Source organism: Crocodylus porosus, unplaced genomic scaffold (genome assembly GCF_001723895.1).
Source record: "Crocodylus porosus isolate Cpor-Errol unplaced genomic scaffold, CroPor_comp1, whole genome shotgun sequence".
Lineage (NCBI taxonomy): Eukaryota > Metazoa > Chordata > Crocodylia > Crocodylidae > Crocodylus > Crocodylus porosus.
The window spans coordinates 140,956,079-140,973,012 of NW_017728906.1; the positions used below are offsets into that span (position 1 = coordinate 140,956,079).

The following is a 16,934-nucleotide window of genomic DNA, read 5'->3' on the forward strand; positions in this document are numbered from 1 at the left end:
TCTTCTTCTTTCACTAGCTTAATAGTTTGAGCACTTGCCTTCCTTAGCATCAGAGGGTTCGAGTGATGTGTAGTGATTTCCTACTCTTTGTATTATTTACTTTTTATGTACTTACATAATGCTTCAATTACGGTAGGTGCTTTGGATGAAACATTTCCTAGATTCAAAGAGCTTATAAGGTCAAGTGACAAAGAACAAACTAAGGATGAGAGAAAAGGAAGTTACACAAAAGCAAATTGGTTGGTTGCTCTTTGGCAAATTGTCTTATAAATTCCACCACACACGTGATTTTTCTTAATTCTAGACACTCATTTTCTTCTGCTCTCTGTCTTCTCATAAGTCCACATAATCTGACCACCCCTTTAATGTCCTTGTTCTGTCTGGGGTTTTTTTGTAATTCCTTCATCTTGCTCCAAATACATGCTTATGTTCTCATTTTGCTCTTCAATTAGATAATACCTTCATTAGCTGAAGTGCTGAAAGGCAGGGAGATGAATCAGGAATTTTCATTGTAAAGTGAAATAAAAGTAATATGTATCTTTTTGCTTTCTTGTGCTGGCAATTTTAAAGGATGTGAGCTGAATTCTCCTGAAGAAGTATCATGTAAGTTTACAGTGGTTTCATTTATATAATATAATGATATAGTTCTTAGTACCCTTTTGCTGCATGGCAAGCAGTAGTAGGGGGACAGGCAATTTGGGGGGTCAGGCAGTGAGGAAGTCATGGTGTGGCCCTTGACAATTGCCTCCTGCCCCCTGTCCACCCACACTCCAGCTGGTGACCCAGTACTAACCCCTCCCCCACTTAACCCTGTACTTGTCCTCACCTTGGCCTCAGCTCCAGCTCCATTCCAGCTCTGGGCATGGAGCAGGTGGTGGCCCCAGCCTCAGCCCTGCCATGTAGCAGGGTTTGTGATGGGTAAGTAGAAGTGCGGGTGGCAGCACAGGGCAGAGGTGGTGAAGGCAGGGCTGGCAACAGTGGTGGCTCTTAGCCCAAGCCTGAAGAGGAGCTAGAACTGGACCTGTAGCAGCTGCCACCCCCCTGCCCCCTTTTAAATGGGAGGATCTCATCTTGGAGTTGAGCAAATATGGTAGTTTGGATTTATGTCCTTGGAAAGTTAAAGGGCATGTTTCTTATCTTCTTTCCTCGTGATTGCAGAATGTTGATCACCACCAGGCATCCTGGTTTTATCTCTGTTCAAAAATAGTAAATTCTCTGCTTTGAAACCTACCCAAATCCACTTTTTTTTGCAATTAAAATGAATTGTTGGTCTGTCTGTCATTCTCTGTCTGTATTTGTGTGCAGGGTAGGGCCAGATGCAGGCTGGCAGCTATGGGTTCGGGGCTCCTTGCCCTGCTGCCCTCCCCGCAGGGGGCCTCCACGGTGCAACAGGTGGGAACTGGCATGGCAGGACAGAGCAGGACAGTGAGGCTTGGTGTGCTGCCTCTGGGAGCCCCATGCTGTAGTGGCAAGGCTCCTCCTGCCTATCCAGCAACAGCCGGGCTGGTGGCGTAGGGTTGTATGCTCTGATACGGCCAGGCAGGCAGGGAGTATCTCACCATGGTGGCGCAGGGCTTTTGGGGTTGGCATCAAGCCTCCCTGCTCTGCTTTGCCCTGCTGCACCGGGTCCCACTTACTAAGCCACAAAGGTCCCTGGGAGAGGGCAGCAGGGCAGGAGTCCTGAGCCTGTAGCTGCCAGCCTGCATCTGCCCCCACCCTATGCACATATCTGGGGGGCACAGCAATGGGAAGCTGGGCCCTGCAGCTGCACATTCCAGCCTCAGGCCCCAAGCATCATGCACCACTCCAGCTGGGCAGCAGCCCCAACCCCAGCCCTGCTCAACTTCCTCTCTCCATATGGGGGCCTCAATCCCCCCTGCTCCCTTCAACTTGCCTGCGGAAAGCAGTGGGAGCTGCTCTCATGCTGTTTGGCTACCATGTGCATGTGTATGTAGACGCATGCACATGGTGCCCCTTGCCTGATCACCTTTTTCCTGCTCCCCCAGCCCTTTGCAGGCTGGAGCTCTGCCAGCTTGCAAGGGGAAACCCAACATTTCCCAAGCTTTTCTCCTTAAAAAGAGAAAATCCAGGTTTTTCTCTTTAAAATGAGACAACGTGTGTTTTACTTCGTTGTTTCCATGGCAAATGGAAAACCTGGAGCTCTGGTCATCACCGTCCTGTTTCTTTTTTTTTACCTTAGTTTATGGTTTTTTCTGACAAGGCTGCTTTGATTTTACAATTTATATAAAAATATATATGTTTTAGTGTAACCAAATGTATTGGATGATGTTTTATTAATTGGTATAAGCTGAAGCTACCATATAATATATTTCAATCTTCTAATTTAGGGCCTTGTGTTCTGGTTAATTGGATTGTGTTAATGGTATAGTTAGACACGTTGATTGCTCCCTCTACTTTATTGACCAGGCTGATTATCATGTCTGCAAATGTTCATTTTACATTCAGAAACAGGCTGTGGAGCCTTTTACTTTAGCTCTATACTTCTGCAGCTTGGCTTAGGCCCCTTGAAAATGGCCAAAGTGGGTGACATGGGACAGGAGTAACACATGATAGGTTTGAGAGTTGCAGTTAATATAAAAAATGCTAGTGTTGTGCACCATGCTGAATTTGAAAGATAATGCAAGTATATGGGGGTATAGTTGGCATAGAAAATACTTTGTAGATTTTTATAAGAAACCCCTCTGTAAGGTGTGGGGCTCTCTCTAAGGAGGAGGTAACTCTTATAATGTCTTCAGTTTTCTTTTTCTCCTTCATAGATAAGATCCAGTGTACCACCTATTGTTCTTGCTAACGGAAGTTGCGTACAGTGACCTACTACAGTGATCTACATGTATAGTGGTCTACATATAGTGCTTTGCAGTAACCACTGTATGCTGTTTTTACAATTTATTTTTTGTTCTGTAAAACAGTATTGATCTGAACTGACCTCTGCTTAGAAAAAGTCATTTAATTTCAGATGTGAAGTAATTAAGATGGAACCAAAATAGATAGGAGAGGATGCGGTATATATTATAAAGTAATATAAAATTAACTTTTTATTAATGGCTTGTGTTCATACTGGATTTTAAATATGTATGTTTTGTTTTTGCAGATGTGTTAGATGGCCAGTAGGCTAGACTGGTTCCTTATCAGCTGTGTCATATTTTGGTAAAAACACTGAATTTGTAACTGTTGAAAAGTGTAGTTTTTTCTTTTTTGATATATGTGGAGAATACCAGTTTTAAAAAACTGTCTTAGGAGGAAGGAAGGAGAAAATTTTAATGGCTTTGTATTAAGTTACCTTCAGAAATACTAAGAAACATCAACCATAAATGTGGTAACATTGTACAGTATACACGGTTAGGCTATTGTGTAATGTCACAACATATTACTATTTTTCTTACTTCTTCAGAAACGCATTTTAACGTACTCAGCTTTATCCTTACACCCAACCATACTCCCAAATCATTTCAAATTCTTTTGCTATCAGATTATTTGATAGTCTCCAGTATTTTACTGTGTCTGAACACATGCTCTCTATTCACAGTTCCACTCACATTTTGTTTGGCATGGGAATATTTAATTTTATAATCTTCAAAGATGCAGTATCTTCATTGGAAATTTTCAGAAGGAGGCTGGAATGGTATAGGAATACAGAACCCTGTATTTGTGCAGCTGATTGGACTAGATTAGGGATGGGCCGTTATTTTGGCTGAGGATCCACTTAATGAGTTTTGGTGAGCTGTTGAGGGCTGTACACACACAATTAAGGGTGAAGATAATTAACAAATTATTGATTTTTAAAAAAAACCCCAAAGAATCGTATGCTAGAAATCAAAGACCTACTATAAAGTATTTTAATTTTATCTCAAACTATTTTTTGTCCTGATTTTGTTTTTTGAGTAACGTATATAGAGGTGATCACATAATAGCTCAAAATAAAGTCTCTCTCCCAAGGGTACCAAAACCAGCCAGCAGGACACTCGGTCAAGGGAGGAAGCCTCCACCTCCAGCAGATCCCTGCCGCTACCCAGCCACCTTGTAAATCACAAGGGGATTCCTGCCTCAGCCTGCACACCAGTGCTGCCCTTACGAGTTTTCTGCACCCCAACCCTGCCTGCCTCCCACCCCTTCACATTGACACTTGTGTCCACAAAGCCTGGGGAAGTGCAGTAGCTCCCTCCAGTCTGCCCCATTTCCCCTCCAGGGCCATGAAGGCTGTGCCTACCAACAGCCCAGGGCTCTCCCTTCCTTTGGGAGGAGCCCCAGGGTGCCAGTGCCAGTCTCGTCTGGGCAGATGGGGCGGAAGCCATGCTGGTTGTAGCCAGGAGGTGGCAGGTGGCAGGGCTGGTTTGTGGTGCTGCATGGGGCAAGGCAGGACTGGGTCAGAACTGGGGCTTCACCTACCAGGAGGTGCTGGGAAAGCTTCATTGCCTCCAGTCACAGGTGCAGAGTGCCCTCTGCAAGGTCCTAGTGCCTAGGGCAGTTCCAGCCAGCTCTGAGCCTCAGAGAGGAGAGATGTTGCTGTGCCATTCTGAGTGAGGGGACTGGGGCTTGAGCACAGCTTGCCCAGGGCCTGTCACATAGAGCCAGGTAGGTGGGCATGCAGGGATGCTTCCACCTAGTATTCCCTAGGGTGTCAGCAGCGGCCAGAGCTGGAGCCTCTGGGGCCTGAGCATGGCTCGCCCAGACCCTGCTGTGTGGTTCCAGGCAGGTAGGCAGGGCTGCTTCCTCTCCCAGTATCCTCTGGAACCGCCCGCCACCTGTGCTGCCCGGCCATGAGTTGGATAGAATCAGTTGGTGGGCTGCTCATAGCCCACAGGCCATATTTTGTCCACCCCTGGGCTGGATGATGCCTAAGGTGCCTTCCAACTCTGTGGTTCTGTCCCCTAGTTTACTCTTTTACATGGTCTTACAGTTATTTACATATTTTATATATTCTGTCGATTTAGGTATGATAAATTTTCAAATTCAACACAAGTTGGCAACAGTATACATGGTCTGAAATTAAAGAATCCAAGTACCTTTTGTAAAATTTCTAGGTTTTAAATTTTTTAGAAAATAACTTGTTCTGTAAAGATAACATGATGAAAATCTAACCCCATGTAACATACTGAAATAATGCAATCAAATTAATCAGTTATGCCTGTATTCTCAGAGCAATTTGTCTGCAATCTGACTTTGAAGGTTTTTCCATTCAAGAATTATGTTCGGTTTGTTTAATACTGTCCCTAAGTGTGCATTTTCATTATTTTGACAGTTAAAAAAGAGGAGGAAGATTTTGAAGAGAGGAAATCCATTAAGAAACGAATCAAGGAGCTAAAAGTCTTAGATCCAAAGATTGCACAGAACCTCTGTAAGTAGATTCGTTTTTGATGACTGGTGGATTTGTTCAAAGGTAAATTTCCAAAAAAAAAGATTCCAGCCACAAATGTGGGAAAGAGTGCTTTCAGGCTTGCAGCCATTAGCAGATTCAACAGAAAGTAACTTTAGATGCTTATGTGCAAATTCAACATATTTGCATATTTCATATCTTGTCCCCCACTTTTTGAAACAACAGTAATATAATGCACAGACAACAAGCTTGTTAAGTGGTTTGCATTTCCTTTCTGAGTAACATTGATCCCCTTGACTGCTTCCATGGAGATGTGATGTATTGATTAGTATGTTGGGTGTATGCTTACGTTTATCCTGGTTTATGGCTACCATTCTCTTGACCACAGTTCTGAGGTGGCCTTCCTTCACCCATGTCTGATTCAGGTATGTTCTCATTAGATGAGGGCTGCATTATTAGATCTTGACAGGTTAGCATTGCTACTTTCTGGTGTTGTGTTACTGGTTATCCTTGTATGTTGCAAAGCCAGATTGCTCAACAACAGGTAGGCAGTCATGCTTGTTTCTCGTAATTGTTCATTGTGGTGGCATCAAACAATACTAGGCACCACTTGTGCTAGATAGGACAAAGAACCTGTTTGTGCATTCACAACTGCAGGCTGCCATTTCTTAAGTTCCCAGTAATCACATGCTGATTGAGGTGATCCATGTGCAACTCTTCTAAAATTGTGCATAGTTTACTAGGTATTAACAACACAAATATCCCACATGACACATCTTGGATTATAGTAAGATCATGACTATAAAGATTGCTAAATTAGGGTTTTCTGTATGCTTTCAACTTCTCATGGTGGCTTTGTATGCCTGTGCTAGTGTGCAATCTTTCTTGGTTTCTTGTCCAGTCATGCTACAGGTCACTGGGGGATATTCCTGCTGAAAAGTTAGCAATTTCAGTAGATTCTGTTTTTACTACAGGAAACACTCTTGCAGGTACATGTGAGAGCCCATCAGTATTTCTATGTACCCTTTTTTTTTTTCAGTATCATAAGTAAAACCTAAATCGTAAGTAAAAACTAAATAGAGGGCTCACCATTGCATATGTGTTTTACTTGTACCAGGCATTCTGCTTTTAGGATGGAGAATTGATCGTAAGGATTGGTGATCTTTGATCAATGTACACTTCCTCCTCCATCCCCCGCCAAGAAGAACGAAACAAAACAAAACACAAACCCTGCTCCAGCTGCTCTATATACATAGGCCAGTCTTCCGTTGTACAATCATATGCACCAGTTGTTGCAATATAGGTAGCTGTTGTGGTTTCACCTGATTTTAAGCACTCACAATTGGAGCAGATTCTTTTGGTTTATTTAATTCATGCCCCACTTGTGGGATCCTATCTTCATTATCAGTTGTTGTATTTGTGCAAAGGCATTTGAAGATAAAATGACTCTAGCCATAAGTGTGGGAAAGAGTACTGACAGGCTGGCATGCATATATTATAAACAGAAACCATACATTGATTGCTATTAGCAGATTCAATAGAAAGCAATTTGAGATGCACATGTGCACGTTCAGCATATTTGCATATCTCACAATGACAAGCAGAGCCCATTTGCCATAGTTCCTTTGAAAATATCTATGCTCTGTTATATATTTTGTTGTCTGGAGGTTGTTTAGCCACATAGGGAAAGTGATCACTGCATACACATGCCTTCTCTGTCTTAAGGGCAAATAAGTGCAATTGATGCAGTATGTGTATTGCGTATAGCTTATCTAGATTAGTAACTAAGAATTCCAGCTCTGAATACACTGTCAGTTATTTTAAATTCCAAAATCAGTAATGAACTTAACAGTTTTTTCTTCACTCTGCTGCAAAAGTAAACAAATTAAAGCTTTTTTTTCAGAGCAGGAGCATCATGGTAGTTCAAAGCTCCAGGTCTTTTTAATAAGAATGCTCTTAAGAGCTTTACTAGGGTGGGGGAATGAAATCTAGCATCCTACATGCAATCAATTGCTATTATCACAGTGTATCACGAGGCGTTAGACCCTGATGCATCTTTACCCCATTGTTAGACTTGTGGAATGGTTTATAATTAGGACTAATGGGATTACATTTTTAGGAAGAAAACTTTTGGCTGAATATCAAGGAATTAATATTGCAACCTTTCACAGCTAGCTTGCTAAAGTGGAAGACCTGTCACTTAAAACAGTTCAAACTAGACTAGATAAAATGTTAGAAAACCGGAAAAAAAATCATAGGAAACTTGGGGTACTGTAATTCATTGTTCCAATTTTGTATGTTCATACAGTGAAAAAAAAAATTATAGTATCCAAACTGTTAAATGGCTGGTAATATCTCTTACAAAATCACTCTGCAGAAATCAGCTCTCAGAAAAATGTATACCTTTGAAAACCTACCATTCAAGTTTGAACCTGAAACAATTATTTTCTTCATTGTAAGTGGTACCACTTAGACTTGCATATTACTAAGGTTGCCTGATATTACCCAGCACTAGACTGTGCTTTCAATTGCATAAAATGTTATAAAGAATTAACTGTTTCATGCTGGGTATGTTTTAAGTTGATTTTGTTTGGAAAGTTGCAGTCCTCGGTTTTCTTTTGTCTACCAAAGCTTTGAATAATTGCCTTTTGAATAACTGTTCACATACTTATTTTTACTTATGGGATGTGTCTTACATCCTCTACTTTGACCAGAGACTTTTTTTTTTAACCTTAGCAGTATAGGTAGAGTGCACCCTAGTCCTGCCTTCCTCCACCAAAGCAGCCTGCATGCTACATTGTCAAGCCTTGCAGACCACCTTGCATTTACTTCTGGCACCAGGCTTGTTTATAAGTCAAGCTGGAGAAGCACTAGACCTAGTATTGTCTTCAGGCCCAGGCTCTCCACATTCCTGGAAGAGACCTGGTTTTGGGATACCAGCAAACTCCTTTTGTCCAGTGTAGCAGTCAAGGCTGTGAGAATTTCTCCACTGATGTCAAAATAGTTACACTTCCTGTTTGATAATGCTTCATTTAAGAGGGCACTAAAAGACCAGCTGAAGGTGGTCCAGACTTGTGCAGAGGAGCTGTCTCTGAAAGGTCTGGAATTGTTGAGTTCTATGATAGATGAGGCTCTTCAAATTTCTGAACCATCTGAGAGCCCTGTGTGGTGAGTGTTCTTTTCCTCTTTATAAGCACAGGTTTGGGTACTGCTCATACACTTCGCTGAGGAAAGGTTTGCTTGTGCTAGCATCCTCTACTACTACTAATGAAGTAAAGTCTCTACACTGAGTACTGTTTTCAGACCCAGGCTTTCCATTTTCCTGGTACCTCTTGCCAAAGGGAAATTTGTAGAAAACGGTAGAGCTTCCATTGACAAAAGCACTTAGCTGTATCTTACTCTCTAATTCACAAATCTTGTACTCAGAAACGGGGAGTTTGGAAGATGCTACCTGCCTACCTTTCCAAAATCATTTGGTTTGCTTTTTCCCAGATTGGACCTTTGCCAGCGGGTATCCTGATATTGATCCAGTTTTTGAATGGCTGTCTTCTTACAGCTCCTGTTTCCTAACCTCTTTTTGGGGGGCCCTTCTTATAAGAGTTTACTGCAGGAAGAGGTCCATACCATGCAGCTAATAGGGCCTATAGAAAAGCTTCCCACTCCACATGCACATGCATGTTAAAGGTTTTTTTTTTTTGTTCTTAGACCCGATTTCATTGCTTTCCTCCATGGTGTGATTGGAAAGTCCAAGTAAGGCATTCAAGGGATTACCACTTGTGTCCTCTTTTTCCAGTGTGACAGTTGTGACCGATGCTGCCTAGAGCTGTTAGAGAGTTAATTTAGAAGATGTTCAAATCTAGGGTCTCTGGTCCCAGGATGAAATAAACCTGCAGACTCATATTTTAGAAATGAGAGCTTCAATAGCCTTTATGCACTATGTTCAAGAGCATCATGTCCAGATTGTGACATACAATACCACTTTGATGTTTTACATCAACAGATATGGTGGTGCTGTATGTCTGAAGTAGACATGTTATAGGATTGAGGCAAAAGCAGTCAAGTTTACCAGCCTGCAGTAGACCTGTCAGGTCTTCAGAATGCTGCAAAAGATTGCCAAAGGAGTCATCTCTGTATATTATATGTGAGATCAGGAATTCAGTAGTTAGGATTGTATTTGCAAAATGGGATCAAGAGGCCACCAAGAAATGACACTTCTGTTCTAGGGAGGTTCAGCTCAGGTTCTGTCTAAGACATTCATGGTGAAACTATGTTCCGTTTCTAAACCTCTGATTCAAAAAGTCCTCCAGAAGGAGCTGCAGCAGTTGCTGGCAGTGATCAACACTAGGGGGGGTAGGGCAGGAAGCAGCAGCAATCAGCAGTGGAGGAAGTGGCTAGATTGCAGGTGATGACCAGGGCACAAGTGGTGGCCTGCCTTTGGGCCAGGCTGTGTTAATTTGGCCCACCATTACTACAGGGTTGCTGATCCCTGAATTAGAAAGTGTCTACAGCTCTGAATCTCAAAAGCAGAGAGTTTTTAAGGCACCATGATATCATCCCAGTGGTTGTTCAGTTGGATTTTGAACTGCATGACTGTTAAGACCACTTGGGGTGGGGGGTCAGTTATGTATGATATATAGGCACTTCCCACCCTAGCTCAGTAGCATTTCTGTATAATGCCATCAGTGACACCTACATCCATCCATAGTCTCAGAGTTTTTATGCTATTGCAGAAGCCTGGAGATCTGATGCCATGATTGTTAGAGCAGTCTTACACTTGCTGTTTGCCTAAGGGGACTTTGAGACCCACTTGTTCTCTGGAATCTGTCACAACTAGGAAATGTTTTTGGGAAACAGTTATTTAAGGAGAGTACAAAGTTACTAACCAGTAACTGATGTTCTTTGAGATGTGTTGTCCTTGTACAGCACATATTTAGATCTCCTTCTTCTTTCTCATCTTCCTTGAAGTCAAAACCAAAATAGAACCCTGGAACTTTGAGTCCTGGAAGTGGAGGGTCAGGAAGTACAAACTGTTCTTTACCCACTCAGTGTGGGTGCATGAGAAAATGTGGCAAGGCTCTATCCTGCGAGTTACTACTAAGGCAGCAAGGGAAAAAAAGCCTCCAGTCTAAGCATAGGGCATGGCACACACCTACACACTTATGTGGAAAATACATCTCAAAGAATTTCAATTACTGGTAAGTTACTTCATTTTAGAGTCTGCTGACAATTTTTAGGCACAAACTACTTGCTTAAATAGCAAATTGGAAACCAGTATTTGTAAAGGCTTTGATGTGCGTGAAGGTAACCAGGACTTATCCAGGAAGATCTTGGTGTCTGGATTTTGTATAGATGGGGCATTGTGGACTTTAATAAAAATGGGAACAGCAAAAACTTTTTTGTTTCCTTTTTGCTTTCCCTCTAATACTGTATTCCTGATTTCATGTTATGTACATGCTAACAGTTCCTACATCATTTTCCCAACAAAGGTAGTCTTCCATTAAAAACCCGCCTTTCTGATAACTCTCTGTATGGTCCACCAGCAGTTTAAACTTCATACGGCCAAAATTTCAGGTTTCTGATTTTTTCTCTCTTGAACATCCTTGCTTTTCCTATTTTCTGTCAATGCTTTCAAGTCCTACCATCCTTTTGTCTCTCACTTCCTTAGCTTCACTTCATCCTTCTCCTCTTTCTCCTCACATTCATTTTTGTTGTTGTTGAAGTTGTACCTCCTCTTTCAACAAAATATTTATGATATAGCTTCTTTTCTGGCTAGATAACAAAACCCTCCTCCAGGCCCTTCGTTTCTTGTTTTGATAATTACAGCCTTTTCTTTTCCAAGATGTTTTACACCCACTTTTTTCGCAAACAGTCTATATAAAACATTTCTGTAAACAATCTACATAATACAGTTATCTTTCTGGCTACTTCATATTCGAATTTTGTCATTGGCTCTTTGATATCAACCTTAAGCCTGCCTTCCTTCATGACCCACACACTTCACTGTTTATCTGAGTAACCCATTATCTCCTTAATTTCTTATTAAATTCAGTGCAGTATTAAAATGAGCAATTATTTTTTTTTGTAAGCAAAGGGAATATGTTTGTTTTGTAATTTGGTATGCCTTTTCTATTTGTAGCCACTCAAAGTGCAGTGGAAACTTTCTTTACGATTTATAGCTACAAGAAGAAAATACCATTGTCACAGAGCACAGACTGACATTGAATCAATGGCTGTAATTAAGGTAGCATCCCTTAAGGCAGGAAAGTATGTCTACCCATAGGGTAGGAAGAGTCAGACTTGGAACTGGGAAGTGGTAAAAACTTCAGTACAAAGTTTTATGTTTTGTCTGTAGTGTTTGTGTACTGTTTGGGTGACCTATAGAGTGCTATAAATCATTTAATATGAGCTTTGTATGTAGAGTAAAAGATTGGTATCATCTTTCCTTCGTTCATTATGCATTAAATTTTTGTTTTAGCAATTTTCCTTGGTTCTTTCCGAGTGCCTTATGAGGAAATCAAAATGATGATATTGGAAGTAGATGAAACACAGCTGGCAGAGTCCATGATTCAGGTATGTAAATTGACAGGCAGTTTAAATTCCAATATTTCAGTGTATGCTTCTCATTAAACAGAAACTTGTTAGTGATGAAAACTCTTAACACAAACTATTCAGCTGGAAAATCATTGCTGCATAATTATTCTCTTAGTATAAACTTTGCATTTCCAATAAGTAAACAAAAGTGAACCTTTTAAATAAGATTTATCTACTTTGCAAATTTAACAATTGAGTTTATATTCTATGGTATCCTCGTCTTTATCGCCAACTCCCAGATTGTAAATCCATTTTACATATTTATTCAGACATATAGATAAATGTGTAGTAACATTCTGGATTTTCCAAACTTACTAACTGCTTACTTGTGGAGTACTCTTTATTATTATCACCTGCATTTCATAAAGCTGTCATATTTTTGTTCCGGTGAAAAAGCAGACTTTTTCTATTCAATTAGTGCTGACTTGACCTGGGACCCTGCCTCAGGCATCTCCAGCAGCCACTTACTGTGCATGCTTCCCTGGCGCTTATTTGTAGAGCACTTCACATTCCACAGCATTATATTCAAAGTATAAAATCAGTACAGTTCTACATGGAGACACTAGGCTCACAGGCTCTTGACATTTTTTTTCTATTTACACAATTACTTAGAGTGGTAAGTCAAAGAATCCAACTGCAATCATTGGAACATAATCAACTGGTTATAATATATCTACTAGATACTTGTACACAAGCTAGATTTGAAAAACTATCAAAATTGCATGCAGCAAACAATGAAATTATTTTTGGATGTATCATATGATCATGCTCAAATGCAGAGTAGTGTACTTGATTTTTATCCTTTATGATGTACTCTTTCATCAAACTGTATTTCCATACTGGTATTCAGAAGAAATTCAGAAAAAAATTCTTTTATATTCCATGCTGTTAAGCTCTTGGAAAACTACATCTCTGGATTAGGTTCTTGGACCACCTGGAACCACATTTTGTACAACAATTGCATATATATGTTTTTGATGATGGCTAGCCAGTATTGTTCATATTACATATACTTGTTTTTCTGATAGTTAGGGATGAATGTCCCTCTTGCCGAGCTTTTCTTTCCTAAAGAGCCACAACCACAATAATTATGCCTGAATAACTATATCATAAAGCCCCATAGTGTAGACCCAGCATATGCTGTCAATTTTTTTCCTGCCGTACTAGAAATACAACCTTCATGAATGGTACAAGCTAAGCTAACAAAATAATTGTTTATCAGCATAGCTGTATCCATACCAGGAATTTGGTTGGTATCATTATCTCATCTGAGGATGTTAAACTTTTTCATCCCTGTAGCCAGCAACAGGGTAGGTAGAACATTTCTGTAGGTTATACCAAGCCAGATTTAAACTTCATTGCCAACTTCATGCTGGCAGGGGGGCTTTGTGCTCTTCTCAGCTTGTATTTTGATATCATACCTTATTGTAGCACATCCCTTTCTAAGTGTTATTACAGCATATGTTTGCATATATTGGAAATTAGGTGAAATACTATCTTGTTGTAGTTGCATACTGGCTCCTTCTTGTGCATATGATATCTCCAATGAAATGACTTTTTCTTGCCTTATCTTTTTCTCAGCTAAATTGAGTTTAGAGATGCCCAAAAACAGCTATGTTCTTTTTTAAGACTAAAAAATAAGTCCCCGTGGAGAACATTAGTTTTGGCTTCTACACTTGTGTGTGCATACTGTACAGATGGTGGGAGCAAGACTTATCTCATTTGCATTTGATACTTAGTATTGGTGTGTGTGTATACATATATATATATGTTTGAAATGGCTTGTTTAACAAGTTAATAGCATCATTTAAACCAGTAACCCCACAGAAAGAAACCTTGATCATTATTTTTTAGGATCAGTTTTCAATCATACTTAAGAGTGGAGAGTGTGTGTGTGTGGGGGGGAGGCTTGTGGGAATCAAGAACTGCTATATTAGAAGACTATTGTCTAAGCTTTGCTGCCCTGAGTGAGTTTGTCCTAGACCTTCCTTACCCAGACTGGTGCTAGATAACTATAAGATCCAAATCAGGGATAGGCAAAATATGGCCTATGGGTGCAGCTGCAGTTGGCCCCATACCACTCGACTCCTCCCACCTCCAACGGCTGCTCCTCCCCCTGCCCCAGGACATGTTGCTCCAGCTCCAGCTCCTGGCTGCCTTATACCCACTCTACCCACCTGGCACAATGAGCAGCGGGCTGCTGAGTAGGTGGAAGGCATCCAGGAGCCAGAGCTGGAGCTCCACATTCTGGAGTCCAACCCCCACCCTACCCCCCAAAAAACCACCTTATTGTTTTTATTGATTGCAATTATGCTGTAGTAAAGGAGAAATAGTCAGTTTTAATGAGGACCCTAAAGGCAGGACTTCCCATGCAAGTGGCTCTATCATCAATCATTGTATTTACTCGAATACAAGATGAGGTCCCACCCTACCCTTCCTCCCCCCCAGCCCCAATCAGCATGGGGTGAAAAGTCCCTAATCTTACATTTGCACACACAGAAGCCTCATACACTCTCCCCCGCAATCAGCATAGGGTAAAAATCCCCTAATCTTACAGTTGCACATACAGAAGCCTAATTAAATACATTGTCTGTCATTAAACTGATGCCAAAAGTGTCATGTGCTTAGAAATGGAAACCAATTATGAAGTTGATTAAATGCTGCCAGTACTGAGCATGATTATAAAATGCGTGGCCCATATTGGGTAAACATACTAATGGGAACCTACCACAAGGAAAAGTTAGTACAGCTTATGTGAATAAGATATATGGTAGTACCCATTAAGCACAGTTCCCCCCTTAGCACTGACTGTCTTTCAAGTCATGGTGAGTCACTAAACAATACATTTTTACTTCCTCTTCAATCCTACAGCTGAGCTTATGCTTTCCTTGTCCTTTTTCACTTATTCCTGTTTCTTTACCAGCCTTAAAGTTCTGGCGGACATCACCTAAGCAGGGCCCAGAATCCCTCTCTTATTCTTCTCTTTCAGCCTGTTGCATATGATTATTGTGGCCCTACCCTCCATGAAATGGAACCCAGCCAGGTTGGGTTGGGTCACAGGTTGTCCTGTGCCCTGTCTGCATAAAAATTTTTTGAGCATCCCAGGACTTATAACAGGAATGCCTGGTTTTAGTCATAGGTAAGGGGCTACTAAGCACACAGATCCCTTGTGGGGGTATCTAGAGTCTGGGTTTGACAGTAAAGAGGGATACAGAGGGTGCAGGGAAAAGATTGCAGGGGGAAAAGGGCAAGTGGACCACCTGAGCCCTCCAGATTTATTTTCCCTGCCATAGCAGTGGGTGAAGGACAAATTCAAGGCAAACTGCCAATCATTAGATTCTATATCTGGAAAATTATATCAAATTTATATATTTTCCATATATACAATCTAATTATGGGGGGGTGCCTTGTTACCAAGGTTGCCTTGTATGGTAAATGACATGGGCATATGTCATTATTCTCAAGGGATTTCAGGGTATATGCCTTAGTGCTCTGGGGTTCCATGACAACAGTTATTGCAGCTTGTCCATTACTTTGCCTAGGCTAACTCATCTTTAATTACCTGAGCCTGCTTTACTTTTTAACCTTGTAACTGTTCTAGTCCTCTGGAATTCTCTCCAGAGAATTTTTCATTAAAAATTAATATAAGTAGGCCAAAGATCTCCTCAGCCAATGTTCTGTTACTCTTGGATGTAGTGCAACAAGCCTGCCGATTTTAAAGCTGTTTACCCCAGTAGACACCATAGCATCCTCTTTATTTAATAATGCACTAGAAGGTACTTCATTACCTCCCTATAAGAATAATTCATCCTCTTCTTTTATTTTAGGTATATAATGGACATATTTAAGTCACACATTTTCATCATTATTAACATTTATTAATAGTCTTATAAGTCTGTTAGGTTTTCTTTTGTTTATATATGTAATCTGTGTTTTTGTCTTTGTTCTACCAGTCACAGATTTATTTTTTTAAACTGGGTGTGTTTAACTTTTTTCTTATCAGTTTCTATACTTCATAACTTAGAACAAATTAAATATGAGAGCCCTCCACTGATTTTTTTGAAACGGGAATTACCTACTTAGCTCGTGCTCCAAGCCATCATCAGCAATAGAGTACTGAAGGGAAAAGGTTAGATGAGTAACTTACTGGGTGGAAGCTTCATCATGTCAGCATGGCACTGCGTGTCCCAGATAACCTGTTTTTTTTGTGCGTAGTGGAGAGAACTGGCTGAAACAATTGTTACTAGGAGCAGAAAGTGATACAGGTCCTCATTTCTCAGCTGAATTATAGAGAGAATTCCATTTAGCCTGCCAAATAAAAGACTCAGCCTTACAGGGAGAAAGGTGTTCCCAGAATCTGTACCTTGAGAGAACAATTTGCATCATCACCCTCTAGAAACCAGAGAAAGGCCAGGGTTTGTACAACTTGGAAATCTGTTCTGCATGCTCACAGCTCACATCATAACAGTACTGGTCATATTTTAGCTAATTAGGCAAGGGATATTGGGAAAATAAAAACTTAAACTTATGGGCGCACAACCAAGAAGAGGCATGCTTAAAGTTTAAGGGGCATTTTGGGACCACTTTGCATACAGTAAACAGCTAGCCTATGTTGTCTATTTGGCTATTATATTTCACAAGCTTACTTCTATTCAAGCAGTTTTATTGAGCTTGAACACAAAAAACTGCATTGCCAGTTGGCAGCAGCAGGCAGACTTGTCTGTGTTTTTTGTTTTGTGTGATATTTTTATTATCTTGTCAGGAAAATATTTTAGAGAGTCTGAGTTTGAGGATTTTAGTTATTTCATTTATTTTTAATTTTTTTCATTTATTTTTTTTTCTTTGTCAGTTTATATCTTTTATCCATTTAAATTTGAATGTATATGTTCCTTTAATAAAATGTTTCTTCTTGAAGTTGGTTGATCTTTGAATCATTTGAATTGTTAATGTCATAGGGTGGATGGCAGCTTCAGCAGGGGTAGCTCAGCCAAAGCCCCCGCCACCACCA

At 40.6% G+C, this 16,934-nt stretch overlaps 1 protein-coding gene across 3 annotated transcripts in view; it reads left to right on the forward strand.

The window, feature by feature from the left end:
• Positions 1-16,934, forward strand: part of DIAPH3 (diaphanous related formin 3) — a 452,799-nt gene that overhangs the window by 185,146 nt on the left and 250,719 nt on the right. For 2 of the 3 annotated variants that reach the window (XM_019529821.1, XM_019529823.1), the window contains 2 exons: positions 5,261-5,356; positions 11,811-11,905. In XM_019529821.1, the coding sequence (XP_019385366.1) occupies positions 5,261-5,356; positions 11,811-11,905 (191 nt within the window). The remainder of the gene's footprint in view (positions 1-5,260; positions 5,357-11,810; positions 11,906-16,934) is intronic. The other variant, XM_019529822.1, reaches the window with a different exon arrangement.